The sequence below is a fragment of the Chrysemys picta genome, chromosome 17 (genome assembly GCF_011386835.1).
Source record: "Chrysemys picta bellii isolate R12L10 chromosome 17, ASM1138683v2, whole genome shotgun sequence".
NCBI lineage: Eukaryota > Metazoa > Chordata > Testudines > Emydidae > Chrysemys > Chrysemys picta.
The window spans coordinates 14,882,556-14,910,188 of record NC_088807.1 but is presented as its reverse complement, the minus strand read 5'-3'; the positions used below and the strand labels follow the sequence as shown (position 1 = coordinate 14,910,188).

The 27,633-nt window shown below is 49.4% G+C and overlaps 1 protein-coding gene across 3 annotated transcripts in view; it reads left to right on the top strand.

Moving 5' to 3' along the window:
- Positions 1-25,313, top strand: part of LOC101944804 (butyrophilin subfamily 3 member A1-like) — a 32,607-nt gene extending 7,294 nt beyond the window's left edge. For 2 of the 3 annotated variants that reach the window (XM_065571437.1, XM_065571438.1), the window contains 9 exons: positions 3,475-3,565; positions 6,431-6,778; positions 7,901-8,185; positions 16,445-16,546; positions 16,764-16,820; positions 21,714-21,740; positions 22,754-22,774; positions 22,924-22,950; positions 23,609-25,313. In XM_065571437.1, the coding sequence (XP_065427509.1) occupies positions 3,496-3,565; positions 6,431-6,778; positions 7,901-8,185; positions 16,445-16,546; positions 16,764-16,820; positions 21,714-21,740; positions 22,754-22,774; positions 22,924-22,950; positions 23,609-24,444 (1,773 nt within the window). In that variant the 5' untranslated portion in view covers positions 3,475-3,495 and the 3' untranslated portion in view covers positions 24,445-25,313. The remainder of the gene's footprint in view (positions 1-3,474; positions 3,566-6,430; positions 6,779-7,900; positions 8,186-16,444; positions 16,547-16,763; positions 16,821-21,713; positions 21,741-22,753; positions 22,775-22,923; positions 22,951-23,608) is intronic. The other variant, XM_065571439.1, reaches the window with a different exon arrangement.
- The last annotated feature ends 2,320 nt before the right edge of the window (positions 25,314-27,633 follow it).

Below are 27,633 nucleotides of genomic sequence, written 5' to 3'. Positions count from 1 at the left end.
AGCTAGGATACACGATGTGACAGAGAGACTGCCGAGACTCATCAAGCCCTCGGATCGCTACCCCTTCCTGCTTCTCCACGTGGGCACCAATGATACTGCCAAGAATGACCTTGAGCGGATCACTGCAGACTACGTGGCTCTGGGAAGAAGGATAAAGGAGTTTGAGGCGCAAGTGGTGTTCTCGTCCATCCTCCCTGTGCAAGGAAAAGGCCGGGGTAGAGACCGTCGAATCGTGGAAGTCAACGAATGGCTACGCAGGTGGTGTCGGAGAGAAGGCTTTGGATTCTTCGACCATGGGATGGTGTTCCAAGAAGAAGGAGTGCTAGGCAGAGACGGGCTCCACCTAACGAAGAGAGGGAAGAGCATCTTCGCCAGCAGGCTGGCTAACCTAGTGAGGAGGGCTTTAAACTAGGTTCACCGGGGGAAGGAGACCAAAGCCCTGAGGTAAGTGGGGAAATGGGATCCTGGGAGGAAGCACAAGCAGGAGAGCGCAAGAGGGGAGGACTCCTGTCTCATGCTGAGAAAGAGGGACGATCATTGAGTTATCTTAAGTGCCTATACACAAATGCAAGAAGCCTGGGAAACAAGCAGGGAGAACTGGAAGTCCTGGCACAGTCAGGGAACTATGATGTGATTGGAATAACAGAGACTTGGTGGGATAACTCACATGACTGGAGTACTGTCATGGATGGTTATAAACTGTTCAGGAAGGACAGGCAGGGCAGAAAAGGTGGGGGAGTTGCATTGTATGTAAGAGAGGAGTATGACTGCTCAGAGCTCCGGTATGATACTGCAGAAAAACCTGAGTGTCTCTGGATAAAGTTGAGAAGTGGGAGCAACAAGGGTGATGTCGTGGTTGGAGTCTGCTATAGACCACCAGACCAGGGGGATGAGGTGGACGAGGCTTTCTTCTGGCAACTAGCAGAAGTTGCTAGATCGCAGGCCCTGGTTCTCATGGGAGACTTTAATCACCCTGATATCTGCTGGGAGAGCAATACAGCGGTGCACAGGCAATCCAGGAAATTTTTGGAAAGCGTAGGGGACAATTTCCTGGTGCAAGTGCTGGAGGAACCAACTAGGGGCAAAGCTTTTCTTGACCTGCTGCTCACAAACAGGGAAGAACTAATAGGGGAAGCAAAAGTGGATGGGAACCTGGGAGGCAGTGACCATGAGATGGTCGAGTTCAGGATCCTGACACAAGGAAGAAAGGAGAGCAGCAGAATATGGACCCTGGACTTCAGAAAAGCAGACTTTGACTCCCTCAGGGAACAGATGGGCAGGATCCCCTGGGAGAATAACATGAAGGGCAAAGGGGTCCAGGAGAGCTGGCTGTATTTTAAAGAATCCTTATTGAGGTTGCAGGAACAAACCATCCCGATGTGTAGAAAGAATAGTAAATATGGCAGGCGACCAGCTTGGCTAAACAGTGAAATCCTTGCTGATCTTAAACGCAAAAAAGAGGCTTATAAGAAGTGGAAGATTGGACAAATGACCAGGGAGGAGTATAAAAATATTGCTCAGGCGTGCAGGAGTGAAATCAGGAAGGCCAAATCACACTTGGAGTTGCAGTTAGCAAGAGATGTTAAGAGTAACAAGAAGGGTTTCTTCAGGTATGTTAGCAACAAGAAGAAAATCAAGGAAAGTGTGGGCCCCTTACTGAATGAGGGAGGCAACCTAGTGACCGAGGATGTGGAAAAAGCTAATGTACTCAATGGTTTTTTTGCCTCTGTCTTCACGCACAAGGTCAGCTCCCAGATTGCTGCACTGGGCAGTACAGCATGGGGAGAAGGTGACCAGCCCTCTGTGGAGAAAGAAGTGGTTCGGGACTATTTAGAAAAACTGGACGTGCACAAGTCCATGGGGCCGGATGCGCTGCATCCGAGGGTGCTAAAGGAGTTGGCGGGTGAGATTGCAGAGCCATTAGCCATTATTTTTGAAAACTCATGGCGATCGGGGGAGGTCCCAGATGACTGGAAAAAGGCTAATGTAGTGCCCATCTTTAAAAAAGGGAAGAAGGAGGATCCGGGGAACTACAGGCCAGTCAGCCTCACCTCAGTCCCTGGAAAAATTATGGAGCAGGTCCTCAAGGAATCAATTATGAAACATTTAGAGGAAAGGAAAGTGATCAGGAACAGTCAGCATGGATTCACGAAGGGGAAGTCGTGCCTGACTAACCTAATTGCCTTCTATGATGAGATAACTGGCTCTGTGGATGAGGGGAAAGCAGTGGATGTGTTATTTCTTGACTTTAGCAAAGCTTTTGATACGGTCTCCCACAGTATTCTTGCCACCAAGTTAAAGAAGTATGGGCTGGATGAATGGACTGTAAGGTGGATAGAAAGCTGGCTAGATCGTCGGGCTCAACGGGTAGTGATCAATGGCTCCATGTCTAGTTGGCAGCCGGTTTCAAGTGGAGTGCCCCAAGGGTCGGTCCTGGGGCCGGTTTTGTTTAATATCTTTATTAATGATCTGGAGGATGGTGTGGACTGCACTCTCAGCAAGTTTGCAGATGACACTAAACTAGGAGGCGTGGTAGATACACTAGAGGGTAGGGATCGGATACAGAGGGACCTAGACAAATTAGAGGATTGGGCAGAAAAAAACCTGATGAGGTTCAACAAGGACAAGTGCAGAGTCCTGCACTTAGGACGGAAGAATCCCATGCACTGCTACAGACTAGGGACCGAATGGCTAGGTAGCAGTTCTGCTGAAAAGGACCTAGGGGTCACAGTGGACGAGAAGCTGGATATGAGTCAACAGTGTGCTCTTGTTGCCAAGAAGGCTAACGGCATTTTGGGCTGTATAAGTAGGGGCATTGCCAGCAGATCGAGGGACGTGATCGTTCCCCTTTATTCGACATTGGTGAGGCCTCATCTGGAATACTGTGTCCAGTTTTGGGCCCCACACTACAAGAAGGATGTGGAAAAATTGGAAAGAGTCCAGCGGAGGGCAACAAAAATGATTAGGGGTCTGGAGCATATGACTTATGAGGAGAGGCTGAGAGAACTGGGATTGTTTAGTCTCCAGAAGAGAAGAATGAGGGGGGATTTGATAGCAGCCTTCAACTACCTGAAGGGGGGTTCCAAAGAGGATGGAGCTCGGCTGTTCTCAGTGGTGGCAGATGACAGAACAAGGAGCAATGGTCTCAAGTTGCGGTGGGGGAAGTCCAGGTTGGATATCAGGAAAAACTATTTCACTAGGAGGGTGGTGAAACACTGGAATGCGTTACCTAGGGAGGTGGTGGAGTCTCCTTCCTTGGAGGTTTTTAAGGCCCGGCTTGACAAAGCCCTGGCTGGGATGATTTAGCTGGGAATTGGTCCTGCTTTGAGCAGGGGGTTGGACTAGATGACCTCTTGAGGTCCCTTCCAACTCTGAGATTCTATGATTCTATGATTCTATGATTCTATGTTCCCTGCACTGCTGGCCCCTCACGCAGTCTGGGGAGTGTTAATCATCCCTGCTCTCTCCTAACAGGTCCCTGCTCAGGGTGTCTCCATGGCGATGCGGTGGCAGCTCTGTGTGTGCAGCCTGGGGATTCTCCTCCTGGCGCCGTGTTCTCTCTCTGGTAAAAATGTTTGAATCCCAGTTATTTACCTCCCTGTCCCCCATGTACTCTGCCCCCTGCAGGGCTGGGGTAGGGGCATCAGAGGCCCAGTGACTCCTCCTTTGGGACCTACTCAGTTCTGCAGAGTAAAAGAGGCCAGGCCCAGGAGGCTGTGCAGATGACATTAGGGTGACCAGGGTGTGTCCTAGCTCTGGGTGGCAGGATTGTCAGATCTTGCAGCAAGTTGCCCAGCTCCTGTTGGCCCTGAGAGAGGCTCCCAGAGTCCCTGACTCTGATCCCTCCCTGTCCTGGGACTCTAAGGCACCGTGTTGCTAGACCTGCCCACTTGGAACCTGGATTCTCATGTCCTGCAAGGCTGAGATCTTTGCAGCTGCCTAGGGGATGGGGTACCCATTTGCAGTATTGCCAACCCCAATCCTTCAAACACCATGAGTCAGGCTTCAAAACTCAGGACATTGGCTTTAAAATCATCAGATTTAAAAAACCAAACCAAACCACCTTTTGGGTTGTTATTTTCCTTTCTTTTTGAGCCTTTGGTCACACACAGGTCACATTTTCAAGCTTTTCTCTGCAACCACTAGCGCTAGAAACTGACTTTTGTTTTACATGAAAGCTGAGATTCTCACAGAATTACATGCCTCCAGGAGCTGGGGTTTATGAAACACACATAGTAGCCCAAGAGCTGACAACACCTAGTATAAAAATCTCCTTGGTGGTGTCAAGGCTGATTCCCCACTCTGTCACTTTGAGTGCAGAAGGTGGGGGCCCGCATGGATTCTAAAAATTAATACTGGCCACTCCAGGCTTGTATTAAACTCCTAAGGTTATAGCTTCTCTCTGACCTTGGATGGGTAGATGCTGCCACCAAGTGCACTTGGGAATTCCTTCCTGTGGGGTACCTTCAAGCCCTTTCACCCCCCACTCCAGAGAAGAACTGAGAAAGAAAACAAAGGAAATTAGCTGTTGCCACCAGCTAATTAAACAACACATGCACAAACCTCTTAAGACACAAAATCCAATCCTGTTCTTAAAAAAGGTAAATTTTATTAAAAACAAAAAGAAAGAAAATACATTTGAAAACTCAGGCTATTGCTAGATTTAAAAAACCCACTTACAAGAATTAAGCATCAAGAATAACCTTCTTGAGGTCCAGCTTAAAGGTTAGAAGCAAAACAAAAGCATTTGGGGTTAGCACAGAGGAGTCCACAAGCCATAAAGAAATTAAAAACAAAACAAAACCTAATCGCGTCTTTTTAAACATTCCTGATCTACTTACATATCTGGGGGTTTCAAGTGAGTAGTTTCTAGGTATGATTCAGATGATTTTTCATACCTGACCCCAAGCTTCTTACAGCATAGTTCCAGCCCTGTCTCCACTTCTCCCCCAGAACAACAACAGACAGACAAAGGGGAAGTTTTCCCCCCCAATTTTAAAAAGTTCTAGCCTTCCCATTGGCTCTTTTGGTCAGGTGCCCATTCCCTCCCTTTTACCTATGCAGGGAGATTTTTTAACCCTTTACAGGTGAAGTAAGTAGAGAATAACTACTAAGAGGGATTTTACAGCTAACTGGCTGCCTGGGTGTCCATAAAAGGGAGCTACCCGTTCCCCCCTTTCATTTATCACAGTGGCTTTCAAAATCTCACCCTTCTCTCTCCTCCTGTAGCCACACAGTGAGTGTCAGGTGCTGCAGCTTGGCAGCAATTGCTCTACAATTGACCCATGGTGGGACAGATGAGCGTGGAGACCCTTCAGACCACTCATTCCCAAACTGTGGGGCATGGTCTCCTGGGGGGCACGGAGGAGCATTCAGGGGTCACACAGCGGGGCTTGGGCCAGTCCCCATGGGGGTTGGGGCGGGAGCACCACCCAGTCCCACTCTGTCCCCAGACAGGCTCCGATCCCAGTCACATCTCCACTCTCCCTCTGCCCCAACCCCAGCCACAGCTTCACTATGCTCCCAGCTCTGACCCCAGCCACAGTTCCAGCCTCAGCTACAGATCGACTCTGCCCCCTGCTCTGCCCCCAGCCCTGCTCTGCCGTCATTCCCTTTCCACCCTGAGGCCAGCTTCACTTTAGCCCCAGCTCCACCCCCATGCCCAGTTCTGTCCCCAGCTCCCACTTCAGCCCAAGCTGAGGAAGTCTTGGCAGTGCAGTAATGGAGGGCGGTGTGAAGAAATTCCATTACTGTTGGGTGGGGGGGCACAATAGGAGAAATTTGGGCACCACTGCTTCAGACACAGCTATTGTGCAGACATAAATCACCTTCAGATGCTTAATTCCCCCCAGACACTGATCCCAGAACGGTGACTCCCCATCTGAGCCAGTTTCTGTTTGGGGCATTGAGTCCATGGAAGGGACGTGCATTGGCCAAAGGTCCATCAAAGACCTGATACCCTCAGGCCAGGCAGAAGCCCTCTGAGGTGGCCTCTCAGTGACCATAGTGGGGCTACGTGGATCTGAAACCCGTTCATCTAAGAAGTTGCTTGCAGTGGAAAGAGCTTGTGACTGGATGCCATAGGGCTGTGCAGGGTGCTATGAACTGGCAGGTGGTTTCCAGATGGGGCCACCCCTTGCCAAGACAGGCACCTTTGGAGGAGTTTCCAGGGAATTGTAGGACAGCATTGTCAGACTAGCTTGTGCCAGCTGTGGTATGGCTGCACTGCCCTGCATCCACGCTGAGAGTAACTCAATTGAGCTACATATGACAGCCCGGGAGCCTTCTGCTATGAGCAATACATGACTGAGGGAATTTTGTTTAGCTCAGTGATACCATCTCCACACATTCACTGTGTGTCTGTAACTGCTCAGCGACACCCTCTACTCTTTCCTCTCATTCACTCTGCTCCTGGGTTTGTCTGTTCCAGAGAAGTTCTCCCTGGCTGGCTCCCCGCGCCCCGTGGTGGGGGTAGTTGGCCGGGATGTGGTACTACCCTGCCAGCTCTCACCCCCAGCCCGGCTGCCCAGAATGGATGTGCTGTGGAGGAAAATTGGACCAGGATTTATCCCGGTTCACGAGTTCATGGATGAAGGTTCCCAGGACCTGCCGGGGGCGAGTTACCAGACTCGGACGGAGCTGTTCCTGCAGGAGTTCAGCAGTGGGAACGTCTCCCTGAAGCTGAAACAGCTCCAAGTGTCAGATGACGGGAAATACCAGTGCCTTGTGAGGAACCCAGAATGGACCCAGGAAGCCATCACTGAACTACGGGTTGCAGGTGAGAAGCAGCACTAGGGGATGCGCTGCCTGGGCAGCCAGAGCATCCTGTACCCCTGGTGGCACCCCAAATCTGAGCCCAGCATGGCATTATGGTCTTGTGCTGCAAGGAGCTGTGTGCAAGACTCAGGAGGGGGCGCTCTCCCCTCACACTCAGCACTGACCCCCCTGGGGTGCTAGCAGGGTCAGTGCTGCATTAAACAACCTCTTTTCAATGAGACATAATGCTATGGTCCTCAGCTGTCATGCTCATGGCAGTGCTGTTTGAGGGAGTGGGACCTCTACCCCAAGTTCTGCCCAAATGCTAGCTTAGGTGGCAATTATATTCAGCCTCCCTGAAACTCCCCCTGCAGTTTCCAAGGGCTGGGATATTGTTTTTTTATTCCCTGGGCACCGATCATGCATTCAGTGCTGCACAAGGGCAGTGGAAGGGACGGTCTCTGCCCATTTAGCTCATTGAGTAACATAGCCCCAGACAATACAGTTCAGAAACATCAAGCCCCAGTGAGGGGCCCTCCTGTGATAATGCAGAGCATTGAGGTTGTTTTAAATCAGCTCCCATCTTTGGTGGCTCCTAGTCCAAAGGTGCTGCAGGACATGTATGCTTTTGGGGAGATATTTAAATGAGGGGAGGGTGGTTGTGTGCAGCACAGGGAGAGGGAAATCCAAGCAGGAGGGGTGGCTTGGCCTGGGGCACCATTACCAGTGCAGGAGAAGGACACCAGAGGGGACAGTATTAGAAGGGTGGCACAGGAGGAGTCGTAGCAGTGATGTAGGCGGGGTCACCATCCCTCACTTCCTGCTCTGTACTGAAGTGCAGTGATTCTGACAGCTGCTGGGCTCCATTCCAGAAGTGGCTGCATTTCAGCAGCAGGTGCAGTGATCTCTGTGTAGCAGTTTCACCCTGCACATTCCTCAGTGAAATTTCAGGGCTCAGTGCTCTATGGAAATGCAAGATTATATTATTTAATTTCCCGAGTCGTCAGGATGAGGGGTCCCAGGGATGCTTTGCATATATGGGAATGGAGCTTTCCAGTCACAGCCCCAGCGGTAGCTGGGGAATCACATGGTGCTACCAAAGACACGATTTCCTGATACACACACTCTCTGTCTCTCCCTGTAGCTGTGGCTCCAGTGTTCATTGAGGTGCTAGGCCCCCAGGGCCAGGGGATTGGGCTGGCCTGTAGAACCGCAGGCTGGTTCCCCAAACCCGAACTCCAGTGGGTTGGCAAGAACGGGCAGAACCTGGCGATGGAGATTGTGACCGACATGACTCAGGACAGGGAGAACCTGTATAGTGTTGTGAGTCACGTCACTGTCACAGAAGGAAAAGATAATGGAGACATCAGCTGCATAGTGCGGAATGGCCTGCTGGGGACCGAGCAAGGATCTGCCATTCACCTCTCAGGTGAGTTCCCTCCCAGCCCCCTATGCAGAATGGGTTGTTGTTAGCACTGCCCAACATTGTTAAGGCTGCTAAGTTGTTACTGCTGCTAGTGTTGCTGTTCTTGAAGTTCCATGGATGCTCTTAAGTTAGAGCTGCATGTTAATTCAGCAGACTTCAATGTTATTGATATGAAAGAGCACAGGCTCCATTCGGTGTTGAAGGTGCTCAGTCAGGTTTATGGTAAACAAAACATGGTACCAGTGGCTCATAGGAGCTACAGTTACACTCACACGTGTGTGCTTCAGACATGGTACCTGCTCAGTCAGTGCACCAGGATGCTGTCCCCATACTAGTACAAAGATGCCCCTTCTATGACTTCTCCTTTTATACACTGATACAAACAAGTTACATATTTCACTCCAGATGTGATTGGTGATCAGCCCTTATCCATTATTCTGTCATCCCATCATTATCATACAAGGGGTCAGTGTTTTCCTGTAGCATCTCTTATGAAAGTGTTTACGTAGTTGCTTGAGAGATCTGTCATGTTTTTGCACCATCCTCTCCAGTCAGGAATGTGCATACCTTGTGTTAGCCAATACCCAATCAAAGAATCATATAATATTAGGGTTGGAAGAGACCTCAGGAGGTCATTTAGTCAATCCCCTGACCAAATAAGGACCAACACCAACTAAATCATCCCAGCCAGGGCTTTGTCAAGCAGGGCCTTAAAAACTTCTAAGGATGGAGATTCCACCACCTCCCTAGATAACCCATTCCAGGGCTTCACCACCCTCCTAGTGAAATAGTGTTTCCTAATATCCAGCCTAGACCTCCCACACTGCAACTTGAGACCATTACTCCTTGTTCTGTCATCAGGTACCACTGAGAACAGTCTAGATCCATCCTCTTTGGAACCCCTCTTCAGATAGTTGAAGGCTGCCATCAAATCTCCCCTCACCCTTCTCTTCTGCAGACTAAATAAGCCCAGTTCCCTCAGCCTCTCCTCGTAAGTCATGTGCCCCAGCCCCCTAATCATTTTCGTTGCCCTCCGCTGGATTCTCTCCAATTTGTCCACATCCCTTCTGTAGTGTGGGGCCCAAAACTGGACGCAGTACTCCAGGTGAGGCCTCACCAATGTCGAATAGGGGGGAATAATCACTTCCCTCGATCTACTGGCAATGCCCCTACTAATACAGCCCAATATGCTGTTGGCCTTCTTGGCAAGAAGGGCACATTGCTGACATATTTCCAGCTTCTTGTCCTCTGTAATCCCCAGGTCCTTTTCTGCAGAACTGCTGCTTAGCCAGTCAGTCCTCAGCCTGTAGTGGTGCATGGGATTCTTTCTTCCTAAGTACAGGACTCTGCACTTGTCCTTGTTGAATCTCATCAGATTTCTTTTGGCCCAATCCTCCAATTTGTCTAGGTCACTCTGGACCCTATCCTTACCCTCCAACATATCTACCTCTCCCCCCAGCTTAGTGTCATGCACGAACTTGCTGAGGTTGCAGTTAATCCCATCATCCAGATCATTAATAAAGATGTTGAACAAAACCAGCCCCAGGACCGACCCTTGGGGCACTCCACCTGATATTGGCTGCCAACTAGACATTGAGCCGTTGGTCACTACCCATTGAGCCCGACAATCTAGCCAGCTTTCTATCCACCTTATAGTCCATTCATCCAATCCATACTTCTTTAACTTGCTGGCAAGGATAGTGTGGGAGACTGTATCAAAAGCTTTGCTAAAATCAAGATATATCACATCCACCACTTTCTCCATATCCAGAGAGCCAGTTATCTCATCATAGAAGGCAATCAGGTTGGTCAGGCATGACTTGCCGTTGGTGAATCCATGTTGACTGTTCCTGATCACCTTCCTCTCCTCCAAGTGCTTCAAAATGGATTCCTTGAGAACCTGCTCCATGATTTTGCCAGGGACTGTAGTGAGGCTGACTGGTCTGTATTTCCCCAGGTTCTCTTTTTTCCCTTTTTTAAAACATGGGCATATATATATTCCCTTTTCCCAATCATCTGGGACCTCCCCCGATCGCCACAAATTTTCAAAGATAATGGCCAGTGGCTCTGCAATCACATCAGCCAACTCCCTCAGCACCCTTGGATGTATTAGATCTGGACCCATGGAATTGTGCATATCCAGCTTTTCTAAATAATCCTTAACCTGTTCTTTCACCACCGAGGGCTTCTCCCTCCTCCCCATACTGTTTTGCCCAGTGCAGCAGTCTGGGAGTTGACCTTGTCTGTGAAGACCAAGGCAAAAAAAGCATTGAGTACTTCAGCTTTTTTCATATCATGTGTCACTAGCTTGCCTCTCCCATTCAGTAAGGGTCCCACACTTTCCCTGACCTTCTTGTTCCTTGCATACCTGAGAAACCTTCTTGTTATCTTTCACATCCCTTACTAGCTGCAACTCCAATTGTGCATTGGCCTTCCTGATTACACCCCTACATGCTCAAGCAATATTTTTATTCTCCTCCCTAATAATCTGTCCAAATTTCCACTTCTTTTAAGCTTCCTTTTTGAGATTAAAGTCACCGAAGATTTCACTGTTAAGCCAAGCTGGTCGCCTGCCATATTTGTTATTCTTTCTGCACATCAGGATAGTTTGTTTCTACCTCCTTAATAAGGCTTCTTTAAAAATACAGCCAGCTCTCCTGGACTCCTTTCCCCCTAATATTAGCCTCCCAGGGGATCCTGCTCATCAGTTCCCTAAGCGTGTCAAAGTCTGCTTTTCTGAAGTCCAGGGTCCGTATTTTGCTACTCTCCTTTCTTCCTTTTGTCAGGATCCTGAACTCAACCATCTCATGGTCACTGCTGCCTACGTTACCACCCACTTATACTTCACCTACCAATTCTTCCCTGTTTGTGAGTAACAGGTCAAGAGGAGCACGGCCCCTAGTTGGTTCCTCCAGCACTTGTACCAGGAAGTTGTCCCCAACACTCTCCAAAAACTTCCTGGATTGTCTGTGCATTGCTGTATTACTCTCCCAGCAGATGTCCGTGTGATTGAAATCCCCCATTAGAACCAGGGCCTGTGATCTGAAAACTTCAGTTATTTGTCCGAAGAAAGCCTTGTCTACCTCATCCTTCTGATCTGGTGGTCTATAGCACAGACACACCACGACATCATCCTTGTTGCTCTCGCCTCTAAACTTAACCCAAAAACTCTCAACAAGCTCTTCTCCAGTTTCACACTGGAGCTCTGAGCAATCATGCTGCTCTCTTACATACAATGCAACTCCTCCACCTTTCCTCCCATACCTGTCCTCCTTCCTGAACAGTTTATACCCATCCATGACAGTGCTCCAGTCATGTGAGCTGCCCCACCAAATTTCTGTTATTCCAATCACATCATAGTTCCTTGATTGTGCCGGGACTTCCAATTCTTCCTGCTTGTTTCCCAGGCTTCTTGCGTTCGTGTACATGAACCTAAGATAACTAGTCAATTGCCCTACTTTCTCAGCATGAATCAGGAGGCTTCTGGTCTTGTTTCCTCCTGGTATCCCAGTTCCCCGCTTACCTCTGGGCTTAGGTCACCATCCCCCAGCAAACCTAGTTTAAAGCCCTCCTCACTAGGTTAGCAAGCCTGCTTGCGAAGATGCTCTTCCCTCTCTTTGTTAGGTGGATCCCATCTCTTCCTAGCAATCCTTCTTCCTGGAACAACATCCCATGGTTGAAGAATCCAAAGCCCTCTCTCCGACACCACCTGCGTAATCACGCATTCACCTCCACAATTCAATGGTCCCTACCTGGGCCTTTTTCTTTAACAGGGAGGATGGACGAGAACATGACTTGTGCCTCAAACTCCTTTATCCTTCTTCCCAGAGCCACATAGTCTGCAGTGACCCACTCAAGGTCATTCTTGGCAGTATCATTGGTGCCCATGTGGCGAAGTAGGAAGGGATAGCAGTTCGAGGTCTTGATCAATCTCGGCAGACACTCCGTCACATCCTGGATTCTAGCTCCAGGCAAGCAGCACACTTTTCATAGATTCATAGATTATAGGACTGGAAGGGACCTCGAGAGGTCATCGAGTCCAGTCCCCTGCCCGCATGGCAGGACCAAATACTGTCTAGACCATCCCTGATAGACATTTATCTAACCTACTCTTAAATATCTCCAGAGACGGAGATTCCACAACCTCCCTAGGCAATTTGTTCCAGTGTTTAACCACCCTGACAGTTAGGAACTTTTTCCTAATGTCCAACCTAGACCTCCCTTGCTGCAGTTTAAACCCATTGTTTCTGGTTCTATCCTTAGAGGCTAAGGTGAACAAGTTCTCTCCCTCCTCCTTATGACACCCTTTTAGATACCTGAAAACTGCTATCATGTCCCCTCTCAGTCTTCTCTTTTCCAAACTAAACAAACCCAGTTCTTTCAGCCTTCCTTCATAGGTCATGTTCTCAAGACCTTTAATCATTCTTGTTGCTCTTCTTTGGACCCTTTCCAATTTCTCGACATCTTTTTTAAAATGCGGCGCCCAGAACTGGACACAATACTCCAGCTGAGGCCTAACCAGAGCAGAGTAGAGCGGAAGAATGACTTCTCGTGTCTTGCTCACAACACACCTGTTAATGCATCCCAGAATCATGTTTGCTTTTTTTGCAACAGCATCACACTGTTGACTCATATTTAGCTTGTGGTCCACTATAACCCCTAGATCCCTTTCTGCCGTACTCCTTCCTAGACAGTCTTTTCCCATTCTGTATGTGTGAAATTGATTTTTCCTTCCTAAGTGGAGCACTTTGCATTTGTCTTTGTTAAACTTCATCCTATTTACCTCAGCCCATTTCTCCAATTTGTCCAGATCATTTTGAATTATGACCCTGTCCTCCAAAGTAGTTGCAATCCCTCCCAGTTTGGTATCATCCGCAAACTTAATAAGCGTACTTTCTATGCCAATATCTAAGTCGTTGATGAAGATATTGAACAGAGCCGGTCCCAAAACAGACCCCTGCGGAACCCCACTCGTTACGCCTTTCCAGCAGGATTGGGAATCATTAATAACAACTCTCTGAGTACGGTTATCCAGCCAGTTATGCACCCACCTTATAGTAGCCCCATCTAATTTGTATTTGCCTAGTTTATCGATAAGAATATCATGCGAGACCGTATCAAATGCCTTACTAAAGTCTAGGTATACCACATCCACCGCTTCACCCTTATCCACAAGGCTCGATATCCTATCAAAGAAAGCTATCAGATTGGTTTGACATGATTTGCTCTTCACAAATCCATGCTGGCTGTTCCCTATCACCTTACCACCTTCCAAGTGTTTGCAGATGATTTCCTTAATTACTTGCTCCATTATCTTCCCTGGCACAGAAGTTAAACTAACTGGTCTGTAGTTACCTGGGTTGTTTTTATTTCCCTTTTTATAGATGGGCACTATATTTGCCCTTTTCCAGTCTTCTGGAATCTCTCCCGTCTCCCATGACTTTCCAAAGATAATAGCTAGAGGCTCAGATACCTCCTCTATTAGCTCCTTGAGTATTCTAGGATGCATTTCATCAGGCCCAGGTGACTTGCAGGCATCTAACTTTTCTAAGTGATTTTTAACTTGTTCTTTTTTTATTTTATCCGCTAAACCTACCCCCTTCCCATTAGCATTCACTATGTTAGGCATTCCTTCAGACTTCTCGGTGAAGACCGAAACAAAGAAGTCATTAAGCATCTCTGCCATTTCCAAGTTTCCAAGACTTGTCGAGTCTCCTTGTCTGGTCGGCAGATGGATGACTCCATCCCCCTTCGGAGGTAGTCCCCAACCACCATCACAACCACCCGTCTCCTCCTCTTGGGAGTGGTGGTCATGGAACCACCCCTAGGACAATGCATCCCATGCCTTCTGGCCGATGGGGTCTCCTTCTGATCCCTTCCCTCAGAGGACTCTTCTAAATCCTTCTCCGCAGTATTACCTGTGCACAGAGCCTGAAAATTGTTTTACACCTCTATCTGCACTGGGGGTACACAGGTTCTCCTCTTTCTTCTTCTGGAGGTCACATGCTGCCAATATTCTTCCCTGTTCTGCACTGCACTCTCTAATGTGTTATTTTTCCAAGGCCCAGTCTACTCTGGTTCACAGCCTTTAGCTCACACTTTTAGTTATACCTAGGGCTCCAGCAAGGCTTACATGGGTCACCACAGGAGTGTGGGGCCTCAGTCACTTGAGAATTGCACTCAGCTATGGACTGTTTTTGGTACTAAGACAGGAAATGTCCTTCTAACCTGATTTGTGGGGCAATTAGTGATGGAGGTTTCTGTGATCTTTACAAACTACCTGTCAAGATCTGGGCTGAGTCTTGTGAAATGAACTCGATATTGTTCTTGGAGGAGATGGCTGGCACATTTGGTTGATAAAGGTAACTGTGCTGACATAGACTCAGGGTGTGTCTGCACTAGAAATACTACAGTAGTAATGTGGTAGTGTAAACACTTATAACAGTAGTAGAAGGGATCCTTCTGTGGCTGTAATAAATCCACCTCTCTGAGAGGCAGTAGCTTGGCTGACAGAATAACTCTTTCATTGACCTAGTTGTGTCTACACAGGAGCTTAGTTTGGCTTAAATACATTGCACAGGGAGAGAAATTTTCCACAGCCCTCAATGATGTAATTAAGCCAATCTAACTTTGTAGTGTAGACTAGGTCTCAGACTCTGTAAGGGGTATGGCTTAGTTCTGCATGAAACTCTGACAAAAATTAGCCCTGTACAAAATAAATGTAGCCCACATTAAATGGATAAAAAAGTGGCTAACTGATAGATCTCAAAATAATTGTAATGGCGAATCATCCTCCAATGGGGATGTTTCTAGTGAGGTCCCACAGGGATCTGTTCTGGGGCAATGCTATTCAATAGCTTTATCAAAAAGTTGGAAGGAAATATAAAATCATTGCTGGTAAAATTTGCAGATGACCCAAAAATTGGTGGAGTGATACATAATGATGGGGACGGGTCAGTACTACAGACTGACCTGGATTGCTTGGTAAGGTCGGTTCACATTAACAACATGCTGTTGTGGATCCACAGGACCAGTGCAATGGCCCAAGCAAAAATTCCCATTTTGTCAAAAGTATTTCAACATGGCCAAATGCCAGGTCACCCATCTATGAACAAAGAATATAGGTCACACTTACAGGATGGGAGACTGTATCCTAGAAAGCAGCAACTCTGAAAAGGACTTGAACGTGAGCTCCCAGACCGATGCTGGAGCTAAGATGATGAACACAACCCTTGTATGTATAAATGAGAATATCTACCAGGAGAAAGTAGGTGACGTTACCTCTGTGTGTGGTGTTAGCCGGACCAGTACTGGATACTGTGTCTAGTTCTTGTGTCCACACTTTCAAATGGGATGTTGACAAATTGGAAATTGCTCAGAAAATAACTACAAGAACAATCAGAAGTCTAGAAACCTGCCTCACAGTCAGAATCATAGGAGCTCAAGTTATAGAGCTTATCCAAGGGAAAAGTTAAAAGGTGACTTGATCATGGTCTATCAGTACCTACACAGGGAAGAGGTCTCTAATCTAGCTGACAAAGGCAGAACAAGATCTGATGGCTGGAAGTTGAAGCTAGACAAATTCAGACTAGAAATAAGGTACACATTTTTAACAGTGAGGGGAATTAACCATTGGAAGAACTGACCTATAGATGTAATTGATTCTCCATCACTTGGAATCTTTAAACCCAAACTAGGCGTCTCATTCTATAAGATCCTCTGTGTCTGGACCAGAAGTTCTGAACTTGGATGCAGGGATCACTGGGGGAAGTTCTCTGGCCTGGGTTATACAGGAGGTCAGACTAGATGGTCATAATGGTCCATTCTGGCCTTAACATCTATGAATCCATGAACTCATAACACACTGGGGCCAACTAGGAAAACAAAAGTTCTCTGCTGAAATTATCTGGACATGGTGACTGAGAACTGGGAGCTGTGTGACCGTGACTATCCGAGCAGCCAGCTGGTGCAGGCAGGGCTGGGCAGGCTGGGCACAGAGCCACTGGCTGTTGGTTTGTAGCAGTAGGAGGAATTAGGACAGAGCAGAGTCCTGGTTCTTGTAACTGATGCTGCGCTGGCTTCTCTGGTTTCAATGACTCCCATTTGTGGCTGTGATTTGAGCCTGGGAGGCGTTCCCTTCAGTCCTGGGAATTTCTGGGGATCTCTAAACCAGGATTCAGCTGTCAAGCCAAGTGGCCAACGTTGTTCTCCAGCTCTGGGATGGGACTGTGTTCCTCACACACTGCACTCTCTGTTTGCCAGGTGACATCTTCTCCTGTGTTTGTCCCTGGCTGGCTGCATTCTGGGTATTGTTCACCCTGGTTCTCATTGCTGCTGGAGCTTGTGCATATCTTGGATACACAGGTAATGGGAATGTGTTATTTGCATGTTTAGAGCCCAGCCCTAGAGGGCACTGGGTTGGGGTCTGGGAGCGTCTTATTGTTCAGATATTTACCTTGTGTTGGTTTTAGAAAACAAACCAGCCTAACAAACTGGGGTCCCCAGCCCTACCTGTATTAGTGTATTGCTCAGTGTTTTCCCTTCCTTCCCTGTCTCACTGCAATGTCTGATTGTCTCACAGTGAAGCGAAAGGCCTTTCCGAAGAAACGCTCTAAAGAGGAGATGTTAATGATTCCTGGTAGGTTTCCTGCTCTATCTCTTGCTCTGTCTATTGAGATGTGTGAGCTCTGTGACTTCTTGGTATTGTCTGTGGTCTCAGTGCACACACTTTGATGATAATAGGTTGGCAAATATGTACTTTACAGCAGAAACCCAAGGGTCAGTCCTTGTGAGATTCCCTGCATGTGGGGCATGGAGATGGATTTGCAGTGACAACTCTGGGTCACATTCTGTCCCACTCACCCTGAGCAGTTGCTCAGTGGATCTTTGTCCTTAAAGGAAAGGACACTGCAAGGTCAATGATGCTCTGTGAGATGATTCTATCGCTGTAACGGTCGAATGCGATTAACTGCTGGAGCAAGCTCCCCAGGGCAGTGGTGAATTCTCCATCTCTTGATGGCTTTAGATCCAGACTGGGCATCTTTCTGGAAGCCATTGTAGCCAAACCCAAGTTATTGGGCTCAGTGCAGGGAGAACTGGGTGAAATTCTTTGGCCTGTGCTGTACAGATGGTCAAAATAGATGATCTAACGGTCCTGTCTGGCCTGAAACTCTATGAATCTATGACATTCACTTTCTTGAGTTGTGCTAATAGATGCAGCAGCACCATTTTCTTTGAAGTCCACACATCTAATTTATTCCACTGTGAACTTTTCAATATTTAAGAACAGTATAGATTTGCATTGTGATGGTGCTGAGTGGTGCTGACCCGTTCTGCTGGGCACTGTGCACACATGCAGGGAAATACAGATGAAGGGTGCAGAGAATGGGTACAACATGCCAGCGCAGTGACTGGGGTTCTCATGACAATCACAGCCTGGAAGAGCCCTGAGGATCTCCCTCTTTCATCTCCTTTGCCCTCTGCCATGCCCCCTTGTGGCCACCATTCCTCCAGCTGGGGAGGGCTGGACAGGACTCCCCTAGCAATCAGTGCTGTGCTGTAACTAGCCAGAGGGGTCACTGTGGAGTAACTAACCCTGCCCCATTGTTCTACTGGCCCTGCTGCACCAGCCCAAGGTCTGCTCTACATACAGCCCTGCCCCAGTTTAACTCAAGGCGTGTTTTGAAACATAATTAGTTAAACTGGTGCAAGTGTGTGTGTGTAGAAAAGGACTAAGGAGTGAGAGACTCCCCCAGGTCTCCTGCGTGTTGGTGCATATCACTGATCGCTCTGACTAACTCCAGTCACTCTGTGTCTCTGTGTCTAATGCTTTTCTCTTCCCCATTTTAGATAGTGGCAAGACCATTGTGACAGGGATCCGGGGGAGGGGGGCCACACTGAGACTGCTCAATCAGAGCAAACTCCAAAGAATGGGGCAGATGATCCCCTAAACTGGTGGTTATTTCTAATACTTAGATTCACCAATCCAGCAACAAAACAGCTTCTACAAAACCTTAATGGTTACCCAGAAGCCAAAACCACAGCTCCCTTAAAGCAACCCAGCCCTGGGCTCCTACCTAAGCAGCCAAGTCAAATATGATGAGGATGACTGAAAATCTTGTTCATCATATAAAAAATTCTACCAATCCTGAGGGATTGGACACATCGCCTGCCAAGTTAATGAATATTTCAGATCTTACCCAAATACATGCTGTGACAGGGTTGGGACTCACCGCCACAGCGTCTCCTACTGGTCGCCGCGAGGAATCGGTCCGATCCAGTAGAGCGCCTCCTTCTGGTGATGTCCCGTCTGTCGTCCTGCCAGGGGTTGGCGTGTGGACCCGCTGTGCTCCCGACACACAGGGTCCTCTTTCTGGAGCACTGTCCTCCGACAGTGTCCTTCTGCCTACTCGCACCCCCTTCCGGGGGAGGGGGTGATCAACAGCCCCACACCTTTAAGTCTGATCCCTACAGTCGAGGGTCTGGCGTGGTTCCGTCCGGCTGCTCCCTGCGGCCTATGGCTGAGTGTATGGCCCAATAGAACAATAAGAGGGGAAGGGGGGGACTCAGGCCCGCCCACTACTCTGAGTCCCGGTCCAGAGGCCCTCTGGCGACAGTCTTGCTGTCCTCCTTCTCCTTCCTCCTCTGACTACTCCTCTGGACCGCTTCCCCAACCGCCCTTCTCTGTGTTAGGCCTTCTCCTTCCAGACCTGCCACCTGGCACGCTACGGAGTAGGGCCTTCTCCCACTCTCTAAAGCTGGCCTGCACTGCACTGTCCGTGGTGCTGGCCTCCCAGCTCTGGAGACAGACCTTCCCCTCTGAAGGCCTGGGACAGACTAACTGCTCTCCCTCTGAGCAGCCTTTCATATGGCTGAGCTGGGCCCTGATTGGCTGGCCCCAATCTGTCCTCTGATTGGCTCCCAGTAAGCCCTTCTCTGATTAGTTGCGCGTCTACGCAGGCGCCCAGGCCTGCCGCAGCCCACCCTCTCCAGGTGTGGGGCAGCCACCTCACCACACATGCTTACAGCCAATTCTTATTAAATAAACTAAAGTTTATTAAGAAAAAGAAAAGAAAAGAGAGAGTATAGGTTAAAAGATCATTATACATACAGACATGAATAGAGTTCTTAGGTCAGTTTTATGGTAGAGATGGTGAGCTTTAGAGTTGCAAAGAGTTCTTTTCAGAATCAGTTCATCAGATTATAATCCAAAATAGGCAGACCATGTCCAATATCAGAGTGATCCAAACTGGAGCTGGAGATCTCAGTCTTGCAACTCAAACTTCCCCCAACGAAGCTTAAGCAGATCTGTGATAACAGCATCAGGGCCTTAGAGTTCTTTTATAGATCTCTGGCAAGCTATTGATAGTCTCTTGACAGCAGGTATTCCTTGGGTGGATAATAGGTGATCATTGTGGCTTTGAAGTAAGACCTCCTATTTCCTAAGCACCACTGGTAATTAGCTACATGGATTAACATAAGGCAACTGCCCATCTCCTGCCATTTACAGGTAGTTTACTACATACGTCACAAAGAAATAAAGACAATCATATTACTACAGTCACGGTTCATCTAAATGTTAACATCTTTTGATCTCTGAATTAACAGAATACAGTGATAGGAACCTTTTGGTTACATTGTCAGCTTCTAAATATATATATATATAAACAGAAAAAACCCCAAACATTATCTTCTAACATGTCTCTAAAGCAGGGATCACAAACTCAAATCACCACAAGGGCCACATGAGGACTAGTACATTGGCCCGAAGGCCATCACTGACACCCCCGTGCCCCTCAGCCCCACCCCCACGCCACCCCTTCCATTTGGCCCTGCCCCTTCCCTGCCTCTTCCCACCTCTTCCCCACCCCCATTCCAACCCCTTCCCCAAAGTTCCCACCCCAACTCCGCCACCTCCCTGCCCCATTCCAACCCCTTCCCCAAATCCCCGCCCATGTCCTGCCTCTTCTCCATCTCATCCCCTGAGCGTGTGGCTCCCTGCTCCTCCCCGCTCCCTCCTGGAAAGCGCTAAGCACCGCCAAACAGCTGTTCGGTGTCAGAAAATGCCTGGAGGTAGGCAGAGGAGCAGGGACACAGCGCGCTAGGGGGAGGAGGAACGGGGGGGAGGGGAGCTTGGCAGACACAGGAAATAACTTGTGAGGGATGGGGAGGCATGGGGAAGCTGGTGGGCCGCAGGAAATAACCCCACGGGCCACATGTTTGAGACCCCTGCTCTAAAGGTTGAATCTTGGTTAGTTAGCCTGCTAGTGCTTAACCCCTTCTGACTCAGGGCTGGTCCACACTAACCCCCCAGTTCGAACTAAGATATGCAACTTCAGCTACGTGAATAACGTAGCTGAAGTCAAAGTATCTTAGTTCGAACTACACGGTACTTACTGCGGGTCCACACGCAGCAGGCAGGCTCCCCCGTCGACTCCGCATACTCCTCTCGCGGAGCAGGAGTACCGGTGTCGATGGCGAGCACTTCCGGGATCGATCTAGACAAGATGCGATAAATTGATCCCAGAAGATCGATTGCTTACCGCCGAACTCAGAGGTAAGTATAGACGTACCCTCAGTGTCACACCCATAGTAAATGTGTGCAGGGCTGGCTCCAGACACCAGCTTACCAAGCAGGTGCTTGGGGCGGCCACTCCGGAGAGGGGTGGCACGTCCAGCTGTTCGGCGGCAATTCGGCGGATGGTCCCTTACTCCTGCTCAGAGTGAAAGACCTCCCTCCGAATTGCCGCCGTAGATCACGATCGCAGCTTTTTTTTGTTTGTTTGTTTGGCTGCTTGGGGCGGCCAAAACCCTGGAGCCAGCCCTGAATGTGTGTCTGTGATTTCATGGTATAATGAGATAAGAAAATCACCACACGCTCTATATTGACCTTAGTCACCGTCATGATCATCTCCCCCTGCCCTGGAAATAGCCAAACAGTGCAGAGGTTGTAACTCAGATTTCAGTATCATCCTGAACAACAGAGAGTGAATTTAATGCGTATGGGATGGTGAGACTCAGGCTTGTCTACACTGCCCAACAGTTCAGATTACAGGGCTGTGAGTAGCAACGGACACCAAAGTGATGCTCTGTAACAACCCCGTCTGGATGCTGTGGATGTAAACTTAAAGGTTCCTAGTTTGCATTAACATAGTGCTATTTGAAGAGGACTACCTTAGTGTGAATTAGATACTGTGTAGTGCACACCTGCATCCATATGGGACAGTTACAGTTAGTGAGGGGCTGGGCAAACTTCCTCCATGCAGTTCTGTGGATATCAATTCTGACCTGCAAAATCCCTACTATCCAAATTCTGAGCTCCCACATGCACACAGCTCTGCTGGTGCCCATCAGTCCCCAGCCACAGCCCCCCAGTATCCAAGTCCTGGACTCTCCCAGGACTCTGCCCAAACTGGGAAGCTTGATCCTAGCTGCAGTGTAGATGTACCCGAAGTTTGGAACAACCCCATGTTACTGGGTTTGGAACGACCCACATTGAACCCATGATGGTCTCCTTTTCATCTCTCCTCAGAGTTCCAGGAGCTGCCTGAGAAGCTTGGTAAGTTCATCCACCTCCCCACTAGAGCCCCTGGGCAGAGGCTCCCAGCTGAGCAGATACAGAAGCATCAACACCACAGGGCAGGGCTGAGTGAACAGTTTGGGCCAAAATCTGAGTCACGTTCATCACCCCAGTCCCACGGCAGCACTGTGAGCTCTCTGCAGCAGACACAGGGTTACCCACTCTCATGTCTGGTTAGACAGACAGGTGTCACCTTGCCTTTGATAATCCAATGCTGATCACATTGTTCTGATGCAGCAGGAGGGGCCAGCCGCTTTCTACAGATGACTGCTGGAATGCAGCTCTTCTGGGTCATGTGCCAGAATGTGGAGATGAGCAGAGACCAGAGTCAGGCTCCCATTTCCATGCTTTATTGCCAAGGCCAGATCCCAGATCTGAGCTCTAATCCTCTCCAAGTCCGCCTATTCCCTGATTACACCTGGAGTGTGTACGTTTGATGCTCTAAAGGGTTATTAGTAGTTCTCCTTAGATGGAAGGGTTGAGAATGTCAGAGCTGTATAGATCCAGACATGTGTCTTCCACCAAGGTTAGATGCTTTGCAAATCCCAGTCTGATTTTTAGGCTGTCAGATCCTGTCAGTCTCCCTTTAAAATCCCCCAGTCTGCTGGTGATCACCAGAACCAAGCTACAGATTCAGTACAGGCCTGAGATGTGCTCTGAGTGACACCGGTGTAAATCCAGATTTGCTCCAGTGAAGCACATAGAGTTATTGTGGATTTACAACAGTCTCACTGAGAGCAACATTTGCTCCAGTCCCAATACTAACAGACAATATAAAGGCATCCCTGAGAGCCAGTTGTTACTATTAGCAGAGATCTCTGGTCTGTGGGGTAAAAGGGCCTGTCTCTTGCTTCACACAGCAGGGAAATTTTTCCTTTGGCAGGGAGGGCCCATGAACCACATGTAAAACGATCACACGGTCACAGAGCAGCACCCAGAACTGAGCCCTTTGCCTAAATGACAGGGAATAACTCTGTCTCTTTCCATTTCAGGCAGGGCGGTCACAGAGCTAGGTAAGAGGACGTATTTCCATGTCACATTTCACATCACTCGGTTCCTTTCTATTTGCCAATTACCCCCCTCCCAGAACAGCATCTCCTGTGGGAGCGAGTTCCCCACATTTGCTGGGCCCCTGACCATGTTTGTTCCTCTTCCCTTGCAGAGTTCAGGAGGGCTCGGAGCTACATGGGTGAGTGGGGCTGCAAGGGACTGAGCAGATGCTGCGCTGGGGTTACTGTTATCGGCATTACGTAGCTGAGCTGTCAGAGGCATGGGGTCCCCAGGGGGGGCAGGGCATGAACTGGCTGCAGAGCCATGGGGCTTGATGCCATGAATGGCCCTCAACACACTGCCCTCAGCTGGAAGCCTCACACTCCTGGGCAGCTCCCTCACCATCCCCCCTCAGTTACTCCTGATATCCCCAGAAATCTCACATTGTTCCTTCAGCAATGATCCATCCCTACCCCGTCATTGCCCCTGCAGCCCCACTCAGCCCTCCCTCTGCAGCCTGCAGTCTTCACCCCCTGGGCACTCTCCGTGGCCACTTAGAGCCCTAATGCCTCTCAGAGACAGATCCTGTATTGGGGACAGTGAGAGGAGCAATGAGTCCAATCCCCACTCCAGCTCCCCCCACCTCTGCCGAGCTCAGGGGCCAGGCCCAGCCATAGCACTGGAGCTCCCCAGAGCCCACAAACGGATACAGGCTAATGGTGCCAGTCCCACTAGTCACCCCAACCCTTAATTCTCTGTCCTTCACTCCAGCTTTGTTGGCTGGAATCTCTCCTGTGGGATCATGGAGTCCCTGACTGACCCGTGGCTAATGGTTTTTTTCTGGTTTTTCTCCCCAGTCTGTGTCACCCTGGATCTAGATCACAAACACTCTGAACTCACTGTGTCTGAGGATGGCAGAACAGTCCAGCACAACCCCTCAGCCCCAGGGCCAGCTGCCCCCTCTGGGGCCCTGATCTCCATGGGGAGGGAGGGGTTTGTGGCCAGAAAGGATCATGGTGGTGGAGTTTGCAGGTGGTACTGGGAGATAGAGGTGGGGGACAGCCCGGACTGGGAGCTGGGGGTGTTGAGTGAGTCTGTGAGGGACAGAATGAGACAGGAGAGGCTGGAGAGACTCCCTGAGGGGGGATGCTGGGCTCTGGGGAGATCTGGGGGGCAGTATCACCCCAGGGAGGCTGACACTGTGATCCAGAACTGGGGTGTGAAGCCGACAGTGATTGGGGTGTATTTGGATCTAGATGAGAAGAGTCTCTCATTTTATAATGTCCGTGCAATGGCCCTTATCCTGGAGATTCCTGTGGAAGGTTCTGAGAGATTGTTCCCATTCCTCAGCCCTGGTCACACTGCGGGGAGGGACCAGGGAAAACCCCTCATCATCTGCCCCCGCAGTGACTGGGATTTCCGCCAGGAATCAGGGGTTAGTGCGTTTGTTAGTCAGGGAAATCAAGGGGCAGGAAACAACACAGGGCCACCTGCAACAGCCCGAGCCCCTGCAGAAGATCAAGTGAAAGGAAACAGCCCATGGTCATCTGCAAAAAAAAATTTCCCAAAACTCCTGCCCACCAACCTGCTCCCCAAGAAGAGAATGGGGGATAAAACAGAGCAGGAGCATCCACAAGTGAAAACACCCACCAATGAGAAGGGGGAAAAGAAATGCCCAAAGTCCCAGGTCTGAAATCCTATCTGCCAAACCCTCCCCTAGGGCAAAGAGAATCACGCAGAGAAAAAAGCTCAGAACTTGACTCCTGAAGGGTCTCTGGAGCTGACTCTTGTTCCAGGGATACCAGGGCCAGGAAATACGACAGGGGAATCAGACCTAAACGCCGACACCTGGGAAAGAACCTCGCCCCACAGGAAACGTGGGGAAAGGCGACACGTCAGATGTTTCCGCCCCCAGAACTTAAAGGAAAACCATGGCGATTCGTGATAACGTTTTGACCCGACCCCCAGTTACATCGGAATGTGCTGATTGGAGGGAACTGCGTTAATGCGACTGTTAAATGTAGGAAATTCAATACACACCGGTCAGGGGATGCAGGGGGGAAGGGTCTCACAGCAGCACTGACTCACTCCCATTGCAGACACACACACACGCTGCTCCTGCCAGCCTCAGGCCATGCGAGTGGTGACAGGATCGGGCCCTCTGCATGTCAGACTGGGTTGTGATAGTCTCACACTGAGCAGCACCCCAAGAGCAGAACCTGCCCACCAACCACCGGAGCCCTCTCCTGGGCTCTGGCAGGACTGGCTGGTCTCACTGGGAGCAGAGACGATGGACGATGCTGCAGAAGCTTCTCATGGAACAAGGACGTGGGGAAGTTCAGATGATGTTCGAAATTGTAGAAAGGGCGCTGGAGTGCAGAAGGAGAACAGCCTGCCAGCTGCAGCATTGCCAATTCTCATGGTATTTTCTGTTTCCCTTAAAGCCCCAGCTCCTGGAGTCCTGGGATTGTGGGAGAATCTCAGCTTTGGTGTAAAATAAAAAATAAGTTTCTAGCCTCTGGCTGTGGCATGGAGCAGTAAAGTGTGACCCCAATGCCCCTGTGTGCCGTGTCTGGCTTTACTGCTGGGTGTGCTGCATTTAAACCCTAGGGCCTGGTGGTCAGTTTATTGTAGGTCGTGATGGGACACAGCGGCGAATGGGGGGAAGGGAGCCCTCGGCAGCGCCATCCATAAACACTGGGTCCACGCTAGGTAAAAAGAGTGTGTGTGATGAGCTGGCTGGGCCCAGACAGTGCTCTCAGTGTCAGACCCCAGTGGAGACAAGGCAGCTTTGGAGCTCTGGGCGTTTTATGTCCCTGTAGCTGGTCGTGGTGGAACTCAGAGAGGGTGTTACGGTATGAAACACACACCACCTGGTGCAGGAAATATACCTCATCTGTCTGTCTGTCTGTCCGTCCAGCCTGGCACACTCTGCTCTGACCACTCCCAGCCTGTTAGGCGTTTCACTAGGTGCTGGAGGGGGATCATCTGAGCTGGGCTGTTCTGAGCTCCCAGGGACTGCAGCCGAAACCCCAGCCACTCCCAGTGCAACCAGCAGGACATAGTGAAACCAGTACGAGCTAGACATATTTGGAGGGAGATAGGAGAGCCACAGGGTCATTCCGGAGCCCCCGGGAGTCTCCAGGCCCCATTTCCGCTTTACCTCCATCTCCCTCCAGCCCCTTCCAGGCCGGAACAACCCCCCAAGGAGGGCTCCCTCCAGGTCCATCTTCAACATATGGCCTGTATCCAAAGTCACCTGTACATGGCCCAGGCACTCCCTCCAGGCGCTCATGGTGTTGCCTGATCTTTAGATTGTGTATTAATTATGTAGATTACTTAAGAATCCCCAGTTATCACTTTGAGGGTTGACAGGTTCTTGTCCCAAGATCAGGCCCAGTATTATTTAAATTATTATATAATTGGGAACCCCAATGTGCACAGTTGTAACATTCACACTATATAGTTTATTAAAACATTTAGCACAGTTACAAACATCCCAGCTCAGTAAGGTATGCAGAGATACTACAGAATGTATATCTGCACATCCATATACTCACACCATCCCTTGCACAACCTGATATGTTAGCCATCATCTTCCTCATCACCATCACCTTCCTCATCATCACCAGTGGCCATCCTTCTGGCACCTCCGACGGACTACATCTCCTCCTACCATCCCTAGGCTGGGATGCCACTTTTATAATATGGTACACTGATGCTGTTATGTTCAATGCATATTCAATGGGGGATTTTCCCCCTTTTCCTTATTTGTATCTCCTCACCTTAGTAATGTTGTAGTGTCTTTTTTCTGTAGGTTAGTATATCAATGATATCAACTTATTATTATATACGTCAATTCATCATCATGGCCCTTTTGCAATTAGGTACCACATTTGTTATTTCTGGGGTGGGGATGAAGCATCTGTACCATCCAGTGATGCTCCTGCAGGACCTCGCTGGTCTCTGAAACTCAGCCAGCAGGAGTGCTGGGATCTCTGTATCCATCGATCTGGGGTCTGATCAACACAGAGCCCAGAGAGTGCGCGTCCCACCGGGCCCACGTACATCTGCCACGTACATCCGTGTCTGCCCCAGAACAGCAGATTGAGGCTCCTCCCAGGTGTCATTCAGATCACAGCATCCTGGCCAGAGGGGAAAAACTCTCATAGCTCTCAGGCCAATGCCCGTTAACCTCTAGGAGATCACAAGAGTCTCATGTAGGACAAAAGGCAGATTCTTCCAGGGCAGTGGTACAGGGATGATCACAGTGAGCCCTTTGTTATAAGGGATCAACGCCTCATGGCCAGAGGGGGCCTGGTACTTTATAGACCCCAGCCCGGCAGAGGTGGCAGATTCCACTATAAAAGTTGATTTTTCTTGTCCATCAGCATCTTAGGGAATTTGCCAATACGCACGAGTCAAGTCCAGAGTACTTAGGAATTTTGTACCCCCCAATAGATCCAGTAGGTCCCCTAACTGCGGGGGGGGGGGCAGCGGAGGGTCATAGATCTGGTTGGAGGTTGGGTTTACTTTCTAAAGCCCACAATAAACCTCATGGTTTTATCTTTCTCAGGAGTCATCACAACAGGAGACGTTCAGGGGCTTTTGGTCTGAGCCTGGTGGGACTCTCTCTCTGTGAGGGCAGCTCTGTCACTGCTCAGACCCCCGTCTCTTGGGCTTTAGGTTAGGCTCCCCTGGAGAACATAAGAGATGAAGAGAATGAGCCACAGAGACACCGGCTAGGCCAGAAATATCACAGTGTGAGAGGTTCTTCAATCCCACATCACAATGTGTGATACACCCCCGCCCCGCTGGGCTGCTAGCTTGGGGTCAGGCCGGTGAGGGATCACTGCTGGGTGGGGGAAGAGGCGTCTGCACA